At 33.6% G+C, this 16,758-nt stretch overlaps 2 protein-coding genes across 3 annotated transcripts in view; both read right to left on the reverse strand.

Annotated features, from left to right (window-relative positions):
- Positions 1–16,758, reverse strand: part of LOC132700756 (uncharacterized) — a 159,920-nt gene that overhangs the window by 98,561 nt on the left and 44,601 nt on the right. The gene's annotated exons all lie outside the window — the stretch shown is intronic.
- LOC132701142 (uncharacterized) lies at positions 1,030–1,611 on the reverse strand. Its single transcript, XM_060668847.1, has one exon. The coding sequence runs from the start codon at positions 1,588–1,590 to the stop codon at positions 1,165–1,167; it is 426 nt and encodes a 141-aa protein (XP_060524830.1). The 5' UTR covers positions 1,591–1,611; the 3' UTR covers positions 1,030–1,164.

The following is a 16,758-nucleotide window of genomic DNA, read 5'->3' on the forward strand; positions in this document are numbered from 1 at the left end:
ATATATATATATATATATATATATATATATATATATATATATATATATATATATATATATATATATATATATATATATATATATAATAAATTTTGTTTGTTAATAAATACATTTGAATTTTAGTTTTTTTAACGCATATTTTTAATATAAAAAATTAGCGACTATAAAATTTGCCGGCGAAATTTCTCTTTTTATGATATTGATTCAGGCTAAGCAGGAACGAGCGAATGCCAATACCAAACAAGCCAAATTTTCATGTTTCTCATCAAACGTTTTTAATTTTTTAATTATTAATTACATCACTCCGTTTTTCTGGCGAGTTTTTTTAGCTTTTCCATTTGTCAAAGCCTGAAATGACTAAAAGCTCGAGGGTTTTGCAGCTCGTGAAACGCTTGATCAGCATAAGATGTCGACAACAGATATTTATCACGTTTTCTGGGTGTCTAGCTGCACCTTAATATATCTTATGCATATCTTAAAAATGTTATATGTTACACAAAGGAACACCCAAATAAGAAACTAAACAGTTCGAAACAGAACATCATATTTTGGTTAATAAATTTTTTACTGAAAATCAAACACACACAAATGAATTTTAACTACTCGACTGACATAGAAGGGAGATGCCCAAAATTACCTTTATTCATTTAAAAAACGTAGACTAGGTGAGGAAAATTTAAATTAAATTACATGTTAAGACGTTTTCCAAAAATTTTACAGATGATAATTTATAACATCTTCATGCATTGTAAAAATTCCAATTCCTACTACACTTCTTGGACTTGCGTGCTGAATGCAATCTTGAAAAGATAATTTACTAATTTATTTCCGAGGCTTTAACGATAGACGATTTAAGAGATTAATTTTCCGAAACGCAAAAAATATAAATAAATTTTCACCGCCGCCCTCCTAACGACTAAAATATGCAAAAATCGGGGGGGTGGGGGGGAACAAACGAATTACGGTAGAAAGAATTTGTTTTTAGAGTTTCCTTCGGTCCGCTAATGAATTCCGATTGCGTGAAAAGGAAAATTAATTTCCCTCCCCGAAAAAACCGTTTATCGCGTTTACGTTCCCGTTGGCGAAAGCGACAAAAATTGCACAGACTCCATCGCGATTTCAACTTTATTAATTATATAATAGAGGGAATAAATACAACATCGATTATTTCTGGAGCTGTCTCAAAACGTAGGTCTGAGGGTCGTAGGTGTAAACGGGGCCGCTGATAGGTTCGACGTTTTCGTACGTCAACTTGGCGCTAAACTCCATCCGTCTTTGGTCGTCTTTGGTCGAGTATGAAACCTTCTGGAGCAACCCGTTAGGGTGATAGATGTAGTAAAAGTTGTTAGCTAGCAACTTTCCGCTTTGAGCAGACGTATCGATAGGCTCACTTGCCGGCTCCGTGGTGGTCGGTGCTTCGGTGGTGGTGACTTCTACTGGTGGGCCGTACGACGGTGATGGTTGAGTTGGTGGCCCGTATATGGTATGAGGCACCGGAGCAGTCTCGATCCTGGCAAACCTGTTCCTGAATCTCGGAGGTACAGCAGAAACGATCGCGAAAACGGCTATCAGAACCAGTAGAGTTCTCATTTTGACGTCGCTTTGGAGTAGTGCGATTGGAATGATTCACTACACTGACGGAGGTGCATTTATATACAGATGCTTCGACAATGGACTTCGCTAAATATATTAATAACTTTTACGAGTGATGAATGTTTAAGTAGGTCCATCCGTTTCGGGCAAGTTCGGATACGGTTAAAATATTAATGTTTTGACATAATTAAGAAAGGACGAAGTGCAATTTTGGGAACGGGGTACGTCCTTAATTAGTAATCTTAAACTGCAAATGATTAGCTGTTATTATTATTAAAGAATTATGATTTAACTTGAGGAAAAAATCATTTTCCTGTAAAATATGTATTTTGTAATTAAAAACTCAATTCACTGGATTTATATATGTTTAATTCAAATTGCCATTATTTCCTCCAGACATAACCATATATAAATATATAATATACAAATATATAAATTTTTAAGAGATTCTTGGTTCTGTGTTTCTCATTGAGTTGGGAAAGTCGTGTCTATAATCCAATAGTAATGAAAAACGATTTTACTGATAAGAAAAAATTATATTATCTAACGGTCTAATCGTCAAAGTTTTCTGAATGTAAATGACTGGCATAATTAGAATCCGAACGTTTTTTTTTTATACGCCATTTTATGTTCGTTAATTCGTTTCTTAAATGTTTTACCTGTTTGTCCGATATAAATTTTGGAAGATGATCCATATTCTAACTCCAGATTTTTGAGTTTTTCGTAATTTAGTTTTATTGTTTTTTAAAAATGTCCTATGGTGTTTTCATAAGACTAAATTTAGATAGATGTTTCGAAATTTTCTTGCTAGGTTTTCGTATGTATTTTATTGGTTTACAAATTTTGGGTTAGGTATTAATATGGGATAGACAGAGTTCCCAGTTGTTTGAAACTGTTTTTCTAATTCTTGGACATTATTTACTAATTTTACTTTTTTCTGATCTAAGAAATATTATGGCAATTTATGATATGATATGATATGTTTTTACCTAATGTGTTAAAAAATGTCTTTCAAATCTGTGCAAGGGTCAGTTTGGGAATTGGTTATATTTATTAATGAAGTTTAGTTTATGCTTGAGAAATATAAATGTGTATTTGTGTCTAATATTAAGATTGTGGACATCAGTTCTAAAACTTATTTTGTTATAGAGGTATGGCGGAGATTTTAAATTAATAATTTTGTGGTATAAACAACAACAACATGTAGAACCAACCAATTTTCTTAATTTTATGACTAATTCTCTAAGATTTCCTTATTCGTATAAGTCGGAGACAGGAATTTTGCATTTTTTGCAAGCGTTAACTATCTACAACTGTTATGTAACAATTATAGAGACTGTCGTAATAGTTAAAATGTCTGAACGATTAGAGGAAGGTCTTAAGGTTAGCTCATGTAGTATTGCTGAATTTATTCGTTATTTTTTAAAAATTATATGGTTGTGAAATGTCTTTTACACTCTGGTATTTGTGGTTTACTTGTATATTCATGCCTATTTCATATTCGTATTATGTTGTAAAATTGAAAACAAAAACAAACCAGTTATAAAAAATAGAAAAGAAATTTACTTTACTCTAAAAAACGGTGATGAGCTTCGTTATTTGCGGTGATAACGTGAAAAATTTCGAGTGCGCATACAGTAGGGTCTTAATTAATGTATAGGCTTCCAACCGGAAGTTTTTAGTGAGATAGTCGTTACAAAAACATTAATTCTTTTGTTTGGTATTTTGCTACATCGGCAAAACGTGGTGCACTCTCATCCAATTTAAAACCTTAACTAATATAATGAATAGGAAAAAATAATACATAATACCAACAAATATCTAAAAAGCAATCATTAATTAATCAAATTAATATTAATATATACAATGAAGGCTTTTATTTACGCAACAATAAGAGGAAAAGATTCAAAAATTTTGTTAATCTGCTGTTGACCAATTTTACAAAATACAAAATAAAATAAAACAAAAGCAATCACGTGTTACCAAATTTTAGTTTCTACAAATAAATCCATAAAATTAATAATAAAACCAAAGTTCCTAAGATTATATAATTATTTTTAAATACATGAAATGTTCTTATTTTAGATTTAAAAATTCGGAATTAACTACTGTTATTTCAATAGAATAAACTAATCATAACTAAAAGTGTAACAGGGGAGTAAGATTTTCTTGAATATATTAAAAGAAAAATAAATTTTTGTCGCCATGTTGAATCAGCTTACACGCGCTGCCGATCAAGAAGTGTGATATTGAATGAAAATAAAATGACACAGGAAATATAAATAACAGTTTTCAATGACTTAAGTCACGAGAGTCGAAGCGAGAACCATACAGTGTATTTCCACATCTAAATTAAAAAATAAACAAAGACTTCAATAAACCCTAGCTAACGACTTTTAAATAGAAAACTGCAAATCTTAAGTCAAATTTGAATATGAACATGGTTCATAACTTGAATGAAGAACGAGATTCGGCATTTTTGTTCGGTTCCTTTTTGTTTCAAGTTAATTTTTTTCTCTCCATATCAATAGTGTTAATTTTTCTACATTTTTAACGGCGGTCGCCGAACACCAATAACATATTTACGTTTTATTTATTTTATTTAAGTCTCGCTTAGCAACCTACGAATCGCTCTCAATAACTGTTCCCCGCCGATAACATCAAATTTTTAAACGCCTTTGTGTTGAACGAACTCGAAGGCGCCCGACGGATATTACCCTCGAAATAAGCAACCCCTCACCGCGCTTCGTGATATCTAAAATGTATGACCGCCGCTGCTTCGAAACAGGTGGCGCTTTCTCACGAAGGTTCCGGTGTTACCATGTTCGCTTGTTTATGGAATTTGTTATTAAACTCTTCAAAACGAAATCTTTTCGATTTTATAGTGGGGAGTTGCACCGATAGCATTTTAACGACGCCTCGTTGCGAGAAATTTTATTAAATCGGCCGAGATTTATAAGAAAGGCCTTGTTCTAACCTTATTAAGTCTTAAGTCATTAGCTTTGGTTAAATATCGACAGCCGCCGTCGAAATAACGAAGTGAAATTTCTTAGACAAGGTAGTGTGAACAACATTCCTACCATTACCTAAAAATCTTAGGCTCCTACTCCAATTCTGCAAATTTACAATCGGCCAGTATTTTGTTTTAATTTCATGTGGAGCCGAATTGACATATTAATTTTGCCATACAAGCATAGTTTAAACTATGAATAGTTGTCACTCAAAAAAGTAACCAATTCTTTGTAAATGTTCTCTGCAGCAGAAAATCTTTGGTCGTAAAGGAGCCATCGCAATCAGCTCATGATAAAGAAGTTTTTCAAAAGTCTACCTCTGCTTTTGCAGATTACGCAAATAAGCAATGCTGCTGGTCGTTCTCTCTTTAGGAGCCATTTTTATTTCTGCATAATCCAAGGAGGATGTGAACGGAAACATTGGTTGTCTTTTTATTGACCACAACAACATATTGACGATTTTTAGTAGTTAATAATAACTTGGTCCCAGTTGCTGAAACTCAAATTATTTGAGGTTATTTGATTTATAAACTCAGTGCGATATGTCTCTCTACAGGGATACCAACATATAAATCTAAAAATAAGGTGTATGTTACCTATCGTGTTCTTCCTTTTCAGTAGTGTTTTTCGTTAAATTTTGAAAAAACAAAACTTCGTAACCAAAGCTAACTAATGCTAGGTTCACTTAGATACGTGTCTTTTTAAAACTAATTTATTATATTGTCTTGAAAAGTATTTCATCGTGTTGCGGAAGTAGAGAAGGGCATCGTTATATTGCGTTAGAATTTTGTGAAAAGTTTGGATAGTTACGGTAGAGATGTATTGATTTTGATTTTGAAAACCAGTTATCTACTTTTCTATGTGTGTTTCGTTATTGTCAATTGTCAAAATATTTTCTTTCATTTATTTATTATACGCTTTTAATTGTTATTATCATTATCATTATTATTGTTTTATAATCAAATTTTCCTAATTGTAATCGAACGAAGCTCTTAAAGCATACTCACTTTACACTTCATTAAATTATGTTCTAGTATTTGACTATCTTTCTTGCTTTAGAACAGTGTTTATATGTTATTTAGTTAAAATGTTTTATTCAAGATTTAGAAACACAAATGGTTCTTGTCTTTGCTACGTCGCTATTGAAACAACATTTTGGGTCAAGTATTGGAAGGAAAATTGGTTAAAAACATTTTAAAGAAGGTTCGGAACAGTTCAAATGGTTTCAAAAGGTTTTGAGAATGTCAAAAAGGTGTAGAATATCAGAGTTCGCTATTTTCTGATTTGTTTCCACTTCAAAGTAGATATTCCTACAATTTTGGTGGTAATTATGATTATTTTTATTTATTTATTTATATGGAATACTAACAGATAACATAAATACATAACAAGAATTCGCCTATTTGCTACAATATGCTTAAACTAAACCAAAATACGAGGAAAAAAATGTTGAAGTACAACTATAATTACAAGGTAAAGGGAATAAAATCATTATAAAATTAATTTCATTTGCATGTTAAAACAATTTAGACTTCAATATGGCTACAGTGCTCGGTAACTCTTGATAAAAGCTCTGACTAACAAACTGTGAAGTAACTTGTACCATGAAGGGATATTATCTTATTACCGCTTGAAAAAGAGTCATGAGTACCATTCATGTGTTGATGATTTTTGTGAGAGAGATATTTCAAGTATTTATTTTGGATTGTATTTTTGATATCTCGGGTTCTACATGAGCCAAACCTGAGTTTGCTTAAAATATTAGATGCTCGCGTTTACTGCTTTATACTGAAATAACCTTTTTGATTTATTTCAACAGTTGTCATTACTGAATGAGACAAAAATTTAATGAAAATTAAAACGTGAATAAATTTATGAAGAACTTGTTTGACGAGAATTTGATATCAAAATGGTGCATTAAACTAATCAGGTTTGTTAGCGAACCACCTTCATGAATTAATTCATGTCACTTTAAAACTGGCATTAGATGTTATTCCGAAACGCTGCCGAAAGTAAAAGTGGAAAAAGTCCGACCGTCCGATCGACTTGCGTAACAAAACAATAAACAATCAAATCGTGTCTCGAATATGGACACTTATATTCAAAATTATTACACAGACTGGGTCATTGGTACATCTGCCGCGGTCGCTTCTTGAATATCTATCAGTGCCTATAAAAACGCGTGTGAGTACTTAGACACGAGTAGTTGATATCACTAAACTGCCAAAATGATTTCAATTTTCGTGCTGTCGGTCTTTATAATTCCGGCGTTGTCGGATCACCCGCGGGAAAATTCGAAGCTCTCCGAATCGTTCCAAACCTCTAATGGAAGATTGGAGTCGGTGCAGACCGTTTATGGACCTCCGAATGACAGCGGCCGACCTACAAACGATGACGCGAACATCGATAACAGACGTAAGGTGCTTTTGAACGAAAAGCTTCGACAAGGTAACGCGGTAGCCAATAACGTCGGCGGCGGAGGCATATACTACATTTTCCATCCGAATGGGTTGTTGCAGAAAGTGGTTTATTTTACCGAAGACAATCCCGACGAAATGGCGTTCGCGGCGAAGCTCAAGTACCAAAACATTGAACCCATCGTTGGACCGGTTTACACTTATGATCCTAAAACGTTCGTGTTCAGCAGACTGAAATAAGATGAAATTTCACTTGGATATATGGACTAATTATGTCGTAGAAAATCATCAATTAAGTAATTAATTAATTAAAAAACGGGGTCATTAGGAGGCATTATTTGTCGGTTAGGTTGTAAAACACAAAGATTGTCACTCGCCAATTCTGTTGAAGAAAAGCCACGAATCATATGGCCTAAAAACGACTGCTAAATAGGTTCCTATGTACCTATATTTAAATACGAAATGTTAAACTGTTTTGAAAATTGAAAATAGGCAATATTTACTTCGTTACTAGATTCATAAACAGTGCGTTTTTGCTGTCCATAGGGATAAGAATAATTAAAAAATGTATTTCCATCCATAATTTATTGACTATGCCAAAGGATGTACACAACTCAAGGGAAAGTGCTGCACAATGTCACAAAAATAAAAACGACCTTGACAATAGACTTTTTATTAAATATAAAATAAAAATAATTGATGCGAAAAATTTGGTGTCAAACGTTTTTCGTTGATAAAATACGGAGGGTCGAAAAGAATCTTAATTTTGGGAAAATTAAAATAATTTTGAAACGAAGAAAGATATCAAATTCAAGCCGTGGTGAGAAATCCGAATTAGGTACTAGTTTGAACCTAATTCGCTTGGCGCTTTCATACTAAATCTAGCACCTTGTACTAGAAAAGTTGTTCCGGGAGATATTCGTTTTTGAATATTTTATGTTATCGATATTCGAAAATCAAAGATTCCACAAAATGTCTAGCGGATTTTTCTATGCTTTTGATTAAGATTGATTAAGAAGAATCAGTCATCATGCCCTTTGAGACAATTTCAGCAGAACTACCGCAACTGAACATGAGTGGAGCGTAACTGTGGGTCGATGTCCATGGATTGGAGCTTGTGCGTTACAGTCATACCGTTCTCGGTTGGTTATGCTATTAACCAATGGACAAAGACAGCTACATCTGGAGTGGTTTTCAGTGACCAGTGAAGTTATTGTTTATGTTCTTGTTATTCGTCTCTTTTGTCGATGATTTAAATATCGAAACTTGTTTTCAAATTATCAAAATCTTTCGAAATTAAGTTTCACTTCGATATCCCGTATTTATTTATTCATGTATACATTTAAATTTTGATTTACAATACCGCCGATTGGTCTATGGTGGATAAGTTTAGAAGAGTTTGCAGACAAAAACAAAAAGATGATTCGTGGTGTACCGCGCAAACATAATTCAAAAAATTAAAACGATCCATTATAAAATTACATTTTCGAAAAATTACGATAATTTCAAAACGGAGAAAGCTATCAAGTTCAAAATTGGCATATTTTTCTATTAATCCTTTCTACCCAGTATATCTGAACTTGTTTTTCTGACTTCATACCAGGAATGAACCGTTCTTTGTTCTTTGTGCAGATATAGTTGGTAAATATCGATATTTCAAGCCGTACGTTTTCGAATAATTCATCTTATCAATGTACCAGGAAATCACAAAATATGGTAATTGTTTTTGCTACTTATTTCTTTTGTCAATGATTTTAATATTATTGCCAGTTTTTAAATTATTAAAACTTTTCAGAAACAAAGATTTATTCTCAACACCCTGTATTTTTTGAACGATTAATATTTGACGTCACATTTTTATTTTGAATTATTATATCACCCTTCCTCTATGGCAGATAAAGTTAAGCGTCTACTTGAGAAAAAATTTAGAGAGAGAGTTTAGAGATTGGTCTGGGTGTGCTGTCCATTTGAGATCAGTTGTGGTCTTGAGATACGTATTTTAACAATCACTTCTTGACACTTGTGAGTGACAGTCTGAGTGTCTTGCTTGTAAGTTGATGGCTTTTTAATTATATTTTCTCAAAATAGATTTGCGTCAGGTCCTAGATTTTCAAAACTCTCGTAAATGAGTTGCGCCTGGAGGATGCACAACGTTTTAAAAATTGTATTAGAATGGCAGCAGTGAAATTTGAACTGCTTTTAAATTTAGTCAAACAAATTATGTGATTCAATGCCTATTCTATTACCTGCAAGTCCAATTCCAAATGTTTTGCACCAAAGGAATGTGTAATATTGTTTTATAGTTCCCACCTCATACTACTTCGTAAAAATTAACTTAAAGATAAAGATATTATTTCTAATCTCGTTTATTTACAGCCTTTTCGACTCTCACTTTGGTAAATACGAAAAATTAATACAGATAAATCCTGGAAATTATTAAATCTACTTTTTTGGAATCTCGAGATTTGAAACATTCTTCTGACAATGACAGAAGACTGGAAACCAAGTCTGCGACACGTATAAGTGTGAGTCTCGAGATACTCTCTCGATTATTTTGTCTCCAATGGAAACTTAACTTAAGTTATGGGACAGCCTGTATATTATAATTCAAAAGGTATAGGAAGTTTTCAAACAAAAACTGAAAAGGCCTTCAAGCTGTAACGCGCGAATATAATGTAGCGCATAAAAATAAGTGCATTTGTTTACTCAAAATTAATACATACGGGTAAAAGTGGAGCACGGAACGCGCAAATGAAAACAAAAAAAAAAGAGAGAAAACTGCTTTTCGCTTACCGAAATTTGGATCTAACGAACTTTATGCGGACGCGGATGACGCCCCGCAAAAAAAAAGTTTTAATTAAAGTCGACTTTTAGGAATTTTATTATTTTTCAACGAAACGCTGGTTTATCTGGCCATTTTAATTTCCAGGCATACCGCAACTAATGCGCCAGGTTGAATCTGAGTAATTTTGACTTGTTTTATTTTAATAAACCGTTGCGTTATGAAAAATGCTACAGAAAGACTGACATATTGTTTTGTTATTACATCAACTTAAATGGCGGTAACAGCTTGTAGGTTTTGGTCTACAGTTATAGGTTAGAAAACTGCAACTTTGCAAATGGAAACGAAGCATTGAATAAAGGACAGATGCAAACTTATTGTTATGGTTAGTTCGATATGTAATTCATAACTTAATTGAATGACATTTGCTTGAATAAAAGGTAAAAAGTTGAAATTGTGAAAGGCAATATTGGATTTATCAAAATTTGATGAAATCCTAATTTTCAAGCCAATATCATAAATAATTATAAGGCATATGTTACTTAAAGCAGTTATAATTAGTTAGGTTCCAAACCGCCCCATGACCGCAAATGAAGTAATCTACAGGAAATTACCTTTCTAGAACGGTTCTCTATTCTATTTTATCTACTTGAGAGTTTAATATTGTCTACATACTTATCAATGCCATTTTATCATAGAAAAGCCACAAGAAAGAACGAGCACCAACGAGCCTTATTTAATGGCATTTTTTTAATCAGGCGATTAAAAAGCGCAGAGTGCACTTTACGTCATAAAACACAGACAAAAATTCATATAAGCTAGTATCATATAAGCCGTTTTTTTTAATAATTTTGACAACAAATTTTGAAGATCAGTTTATACAAATTAATTTCATGTGTTTCCACTACAACTAAAAATTGTTTAAAAAAGTATGTTCCTTAAATATACAACTTTGGTTCTATACCGGGTGTTTCAAATTCGATTCTCACTATTAGGATCTCGGTAACGGTAACAGATACAGTGTGACTTATATTAGGGAAAAGTTGCGCATCAGTGAGCTCAATAATGTACCGTTTTGAAATTGAAGTCATTTTTGTTACTTTCGGTTTTCGTTCTCATTTTTTTATGTCTTTATGTTTAAACGTAACCAAAATTTGTAAACACGTTCTTATTGGAATCTTTTAGACTTCATCATATGACCAAGTCAAAAATCCTAACAACGTTTCGTTTTTCTCAAACCGTCATCAAATTTAATTTTTTTATGGTGACCATATGTATCGCAAGTGGTATTTGTGTCCCTCAGAAAGACTTTTATATGACAGTAATTTTAATATCTAGTGCATTAATGGTAAGATAAAGTAAGATATGGTAAAACTTTATTATAAAAACGATAGGAATGATGTCAATACATCGGAAATGTATTTGGATATGTATCCTGAAAGACGACAGCCTCACGCTAAGTTTGCTTCGTTTGAAATACTAAGACAAAAATATGGAGACAGAATGCATGAGAAATCTAAAGAAAATTTAGTTAATGAGGTAAGATATACGTGAAATTATTTTTTTCCTTTCAATAAAAGTTTTGCAAATAAATATGAACCCGGGAAAATCCACATGTCAAATTTACTCGATACAGGTGCTTCTTCTCATTTGAGTGCTTGGAGACACCTGAAAAAGTGGTTTCAAATGCCGCAAAATTCATATCTCCCAAAAATTACATCCAGAATCTTAAAATCCGATTACAGTTTTATAATTGGCTGCATAGGAGACCCGATTTTCCAGCTTTCTTAGAAAATGTGATTTGGACAGATGCAAGCATAGCATGTAGTTTCAGCAAGATGACGCCCCATCTCAAAACGCAATACAGATGATCGTGAATAATGGACAAGTGAAAGGGCCAGCCAAGTCTCCAGATCCTATGAGGTACACTTAAAAATTGAACTTACGGGCTGGGTGAATAGCAAAATATCGAAGAGCTTCAAATCAACATCATTAGAGAGTTTGAAAGATTACGCAGACCGCAAATACATCGCGCAGTGCATAACATGCAGAGAAGAGTAGAACTGCGTTGGCAGAATCACACAACATTTGGAGCATCTTTTGTAATTTGTTTATTATCTTTACTTATAGCAATTATTATTATAAGTTTTTTTAAAATATCCTGAAGTTTCTCATTAATTATCCATTCATAGTTTTAGCTTAGTTTTTCAAACGACGCAAACTCAGCGCGATTACTATCCAGTAATTTAAGCAAAGTGCGATGAAGTTATCGTCTTTCGTTGTCTTGACATCGTTTCTATCGACAAATTTGAAATTTCAAAGCTTACTATAGTATAAAAGCTTTTGTTCAACACTTCGAATTTCGAATAAATAAAATGGTAACAATGCGGGTTATTCAACACTGTCAAAATTCAATATGGCGAGCGTAGGAAAAAATAAAATTGATGATGGTTTGAGCAAAACGAAACGTCGTATATTCCAATGAGAAAGAATTTACAGGTTTTTGTTTATTTTTAAAATAAAGAAATAAAGAAATAAAAACGAAAACAGGAAGTTTCGGATTTTCGGAAATTATAAAATATATAAATTTATTTCCTTTCATGAAGTTAATAATAGTAATAGTAAGTAAAAACACAGGGTCATCAGAGAAGTTTCAAACCAAACTTCAACTACATAGACATTCGACAGAAGAAATGAGCAATCATAAAATACGAAAACCAAAGTTCAAAAATATTAATCAAAAATTTTACAGGATAATTTTTGAGGTAAAAAGTGACTTATAAAGTGTGGTCTTAAATACTTTGTTTTTGAGATACAGGATGTCAAAGTTGTATTTTAGTTTTTAATTTTTATTCTAATTTCCTAAATACCTTTGATTTCTAAAAGCAAATTGATACGTGAATTTGTTGTTAATATTAATAAATAAAAACTAATATAAATATAACAGTCCGTATCTCGAAAACAAATCATTTTTTACCACATGTTTTTAATAACTTTTTGCTTCAATGCTAGTCGCAAAATCGGCCTATGAAATAGTGGACAATTATTAAATAACACCCTGTATATTGAAAACAAATGGTTCAAATGGAAATCGACTTAAGAAGTGTTATAATTTTATATGTGCTTAACCGATTGACCTACGTTTCTGTAGAGCCCTGTGCCTGGTTGTTTATAACAACCGGCAGAATGAAAACCACCCGGGCAAAAACAGAGCCAAAGCGATTAACCGGTTTATTTCCAACTGGAACGTAACACGTGGTATTGGGTGACATCGTTATCCAGTTACATTGTTACATCTCGGTCTAATTAGTTAGTGAATAAAAGCAATTATACGAAAATGAGCTGACGCGAAAGGGTCATTCAACTGGGGAACAAAGCAAAGGTTCGCGTCGCCAGCAAATTTTCTAATTTTCTTTGGGACCCCGGCCACGCCCACGAGACCCTATTAGCCGTCCACGGTTCTACGAAGCTCGTGTTTTGCTGCCTCGCGTGACTAATTTGTTTGGACGAATTTCCTTTAGCTTTGCCGTTTGTGCGGTTCTGTTTCGGTGGTGGACCGCGTCGTGGGGCTATTGTGTGGAATTTTTGCGTCCCATCGAACAGAATTACGGCCCGAAACTTCGCAAATATCTCACCGTTGAGTTTCGGTGACCAATTCAAGGTTCCGGAGTCCACGTTCGAGACGGGCGACGACTCGAAACGTGTTCCCGGAGTAATCCCGAGGAATCGATTTTACATCAATTGCCCGAATTCAAGGTTAAGCGTGACTGAAAGCACGGGAGCTAACTGTGGAGGTGAAATCGGCAACCTGACAGATAAAAGGAACACAAAAATCTTTGCGTGCAATCTTTGCCTTTTTATTGAGGACCTTGGAATTATTTATTTGAAATCCGGCAACATATATATACTATTTCATATATCCCCACCATACTTCATTCACGACTGTAATCAGCATTAAATAGTAATAAATATTATCAGGCAGCCTTGTACCTCTTTGAAGCTTTTGGAAACAATACCAAGGGTATAAAAAGTGCAGTGACAGTCAAGGTTTCAATAATTCCTGTATTTTAGTTACACATGGCTCTTGGTTTCATCAACTGCTGGGTTATAAATTTTTCCAATTTTTTCAAACCGCCAAGTAATTGACTATTTTCAGCCGATACTGTTAAAATCCACAATGTTTTTTTTTAAGTAAAATATTTACTAGAACTTTCAAATCTATTTATAAGCTGAGCTTTAAGAAAGCTACAGAAACATGTCACTCTATTTATAAAATATATGTGAAAGTTCTAGCAAATATTTTGTGTCCTAAAAGACTTTCCAAGTAAAGTTCGCCGAACGATATCACGTTTTTAAAACCTTTAGTGGTTTTGACATCGGAATGAGTCTAAGACCTGCCTCTTGTAAAGGGTAAGAGATTATTCTTTTTAGCACGTGTACCACATGCCAGGGCCGTATTTAAGATGTTAGCCGCCAAAAACCGTGCCGTGCAGACTGTTTTATTTTAAGAATAGGAAAATTTTCTTTGATTAAACTGTTATATTCATTCACATTAGTGTTGTTTTTATAAATCTGCCTAAGATAGTCCCCATTTGAGGTAGCTTGATTTCAAGTTTCTTTTTAAGGTAAGAATGGATTTTTCACTGCAAGGACTAATTATAACCAAGGAATCTCACCGATGAAACTTTACACAAATCCGTTTGCTTTCAGCATTTCTGGAACGTCATTGTGAAATTGCGAATCTATTTATTGAGAGTTGCAACCCAAACGAGGTAGGCCTACAGGTTATACCTGCATAAAAATTTACCAAAGTTAATATATCGGATATTGCCGTAAAAATTGTATATCGTTCGGCGAACTCTAACTAAATTTTGAACCACTCGAGTCTTAAGTCATTGTCGAAGATATCTAACATCCGGGAAAATCTGACAAATATCTTTGATTCAGATAACAAACGAAAAAATAATATAAACATGTTAATATAATTTTTTCGTCGCCTCTAAAAAAAATTTGAAGCAATGATGACCGCTAGTTTGACCCCTAAACTAGTATCTCTAAAACATATTCAGCTTGTTGCAATCAGACATTACGCAAAAAGATAGCCGTATAAGTAAAGTAAAATGTTCAGTATATAGTATTTGAACGTCAAAAATAGTTGTTTTTGGGTTTTCCAATAAAATATGTTATTTTTATATTCAAAGATAAATGACTTTTTCTGAGATAAATTATCAGATGCTTATGTTAATGTAATAATGAAAAAAAATCAGTCAATACGCTTACGTGTCATCTTTGAGGCTTTGAATCGACGCTGGGCTGTTGGTGTAGAGCTTATCTTTCACGTGGCCCCAGCGAAAGAAGTCGCAATGCAAGAAGATCTCGGTGGGCAATTGTGATCACCTCTTCAAGAGACAACACGGTGCGAACACATTTCCCGTAAAAGATCGATGGTTTCGTTGCTCGTGTGGCACGTGGCGCCGACTTCCGGGCACAAAAAATCATTAATCATCTCTCTATAGCGCAATCCAATGACCCTAACTGGTTCTCTAGCGTCATTTTCGAAAAAGTAAGGTCCAATAAGCCCGCGGACTATAAACTGCACACGTTGAGGATGGAGAAGCTTATCAACAACAAATCTTGGGTTTTAAGAGCCCCAGATGCGACAATTTTTCTTGTTGACTTCGCTACTGAGGTGGAAATGGGCAAACCTATGTTTTCTTCAACGCTTCGGGCTACAGTAGCAATATTCTTGAATGATGTAAGCGGGTTTTATATTTCACAGTACTAACTTGTCCCAACAGCTAGAATTTTTCCACGAATTTCTGTTTTGCGGACTCACAAGATACTTCACGACGACCCAAAAGTGTGTTAGTTTTACGAACCGTCGCTGCCAATTTTTCACCATTTTTATAGTGAATTTTAATAATTTCAATGCGTGATTGAAGGCTGTATCCTCTTATTATTAGAAAACCCTTTATTTTACAGGCTACCCCAGTTTTTCATATTTCGCAAGAATTTCGCTTAATTCTTGTATGATCAGAGCGAACAGAAGAACAGGGTTCGTCAGGGGTAGTAAATAAAATTTAGTGATAAACAAATTTTCAAGAATAGTAGTAGCGTTGTTATTGAGAACATCAAGTAAGCTATCCAACTATCTCTCTTTATCCCTTAAGTCACGTAAAATCCGATTTTGATTAGAACAAAACGGTTATTTCGTAACGGATAATCAAAACCAACAGCACCAAATGCAAATTACAATTTTACTCTCATTATTAAACTCGGCGCAGGTTCGTTACTGAAATTAACAGCCCGTTAGTGCAGTTAATCCCGAACATAGTGCCGGTGTTTAAAACCCGTAAATTTTCATTCAAAGTTTGATCGAAATACATAAAAGCGAAACAACCGAATCCTATCAATTACTATTACGTCCGAATAAGCCCGTATTTATGGGACATTTTTCTAAATAATCGTTCGACACAATTTTTCCTTTCGACGGGTCATCGAAAGTCTCTAGTCATAACGACGGTATTTTGTTTCATACCCTCTTCTTTCTGACCTTAACCTTCATCGAGTTTGAAAATATCTGCTTGTGACGCGATACAAGTTCCCGAGACTGTCTGATTTATGAACGTTTTGAAGCCTTTCGAGCCTGGCGAAACACGGCAAAGCTAAAAATAAAATTGATAATCGTCATAAAATATTTGGAGGAAAAATTTTGTCACCACTTTTTTGTACTCCCTCTCATTTTAAAAAGTCAGCTTCCTTTGTCGAGCATTTCCGATATATGACTTGCAATTTGCAATTTGGCTTGCAAAAATTAATTCAGAAATTAATGGTAGTAGAAAAAGTATAGTATGCAATATATCCGCTAGAGCCAACTCATCCTCGTGACTGAAATAGCGTCTCAACAGTTAAATCATCCCGAATGCTAAAGGATCAACTACAGATTATCTTATTA

Source organism: Cylas formicarius, unplaced genomic scaffold (assembly GCF_029955315.1).
Source record: "Cylas formicarius isolate icCylForm1 unplaced genomic scaffold, icCylForm1.1 PGA_scaffold_4__25_contigs__length_36172078, whole genome shotgun sequence".
Taxonomy (NCBI): Eukaryota; Metazoa; Arthropoda; class Insecta; order Coleoptera; family Brentidae; genus Cylas; species Cylas formicarius.

Bases quoted from the DNA above. Each gene is read 5' to 3' on its own strand.
- LOC132701142 (XM_060668847.1), bottom strand. From the start codon at position 1,590: ATGAGAACTCTACTGGTTCTGATAGCCGTTTTCGCGATCGTTTCTGCT.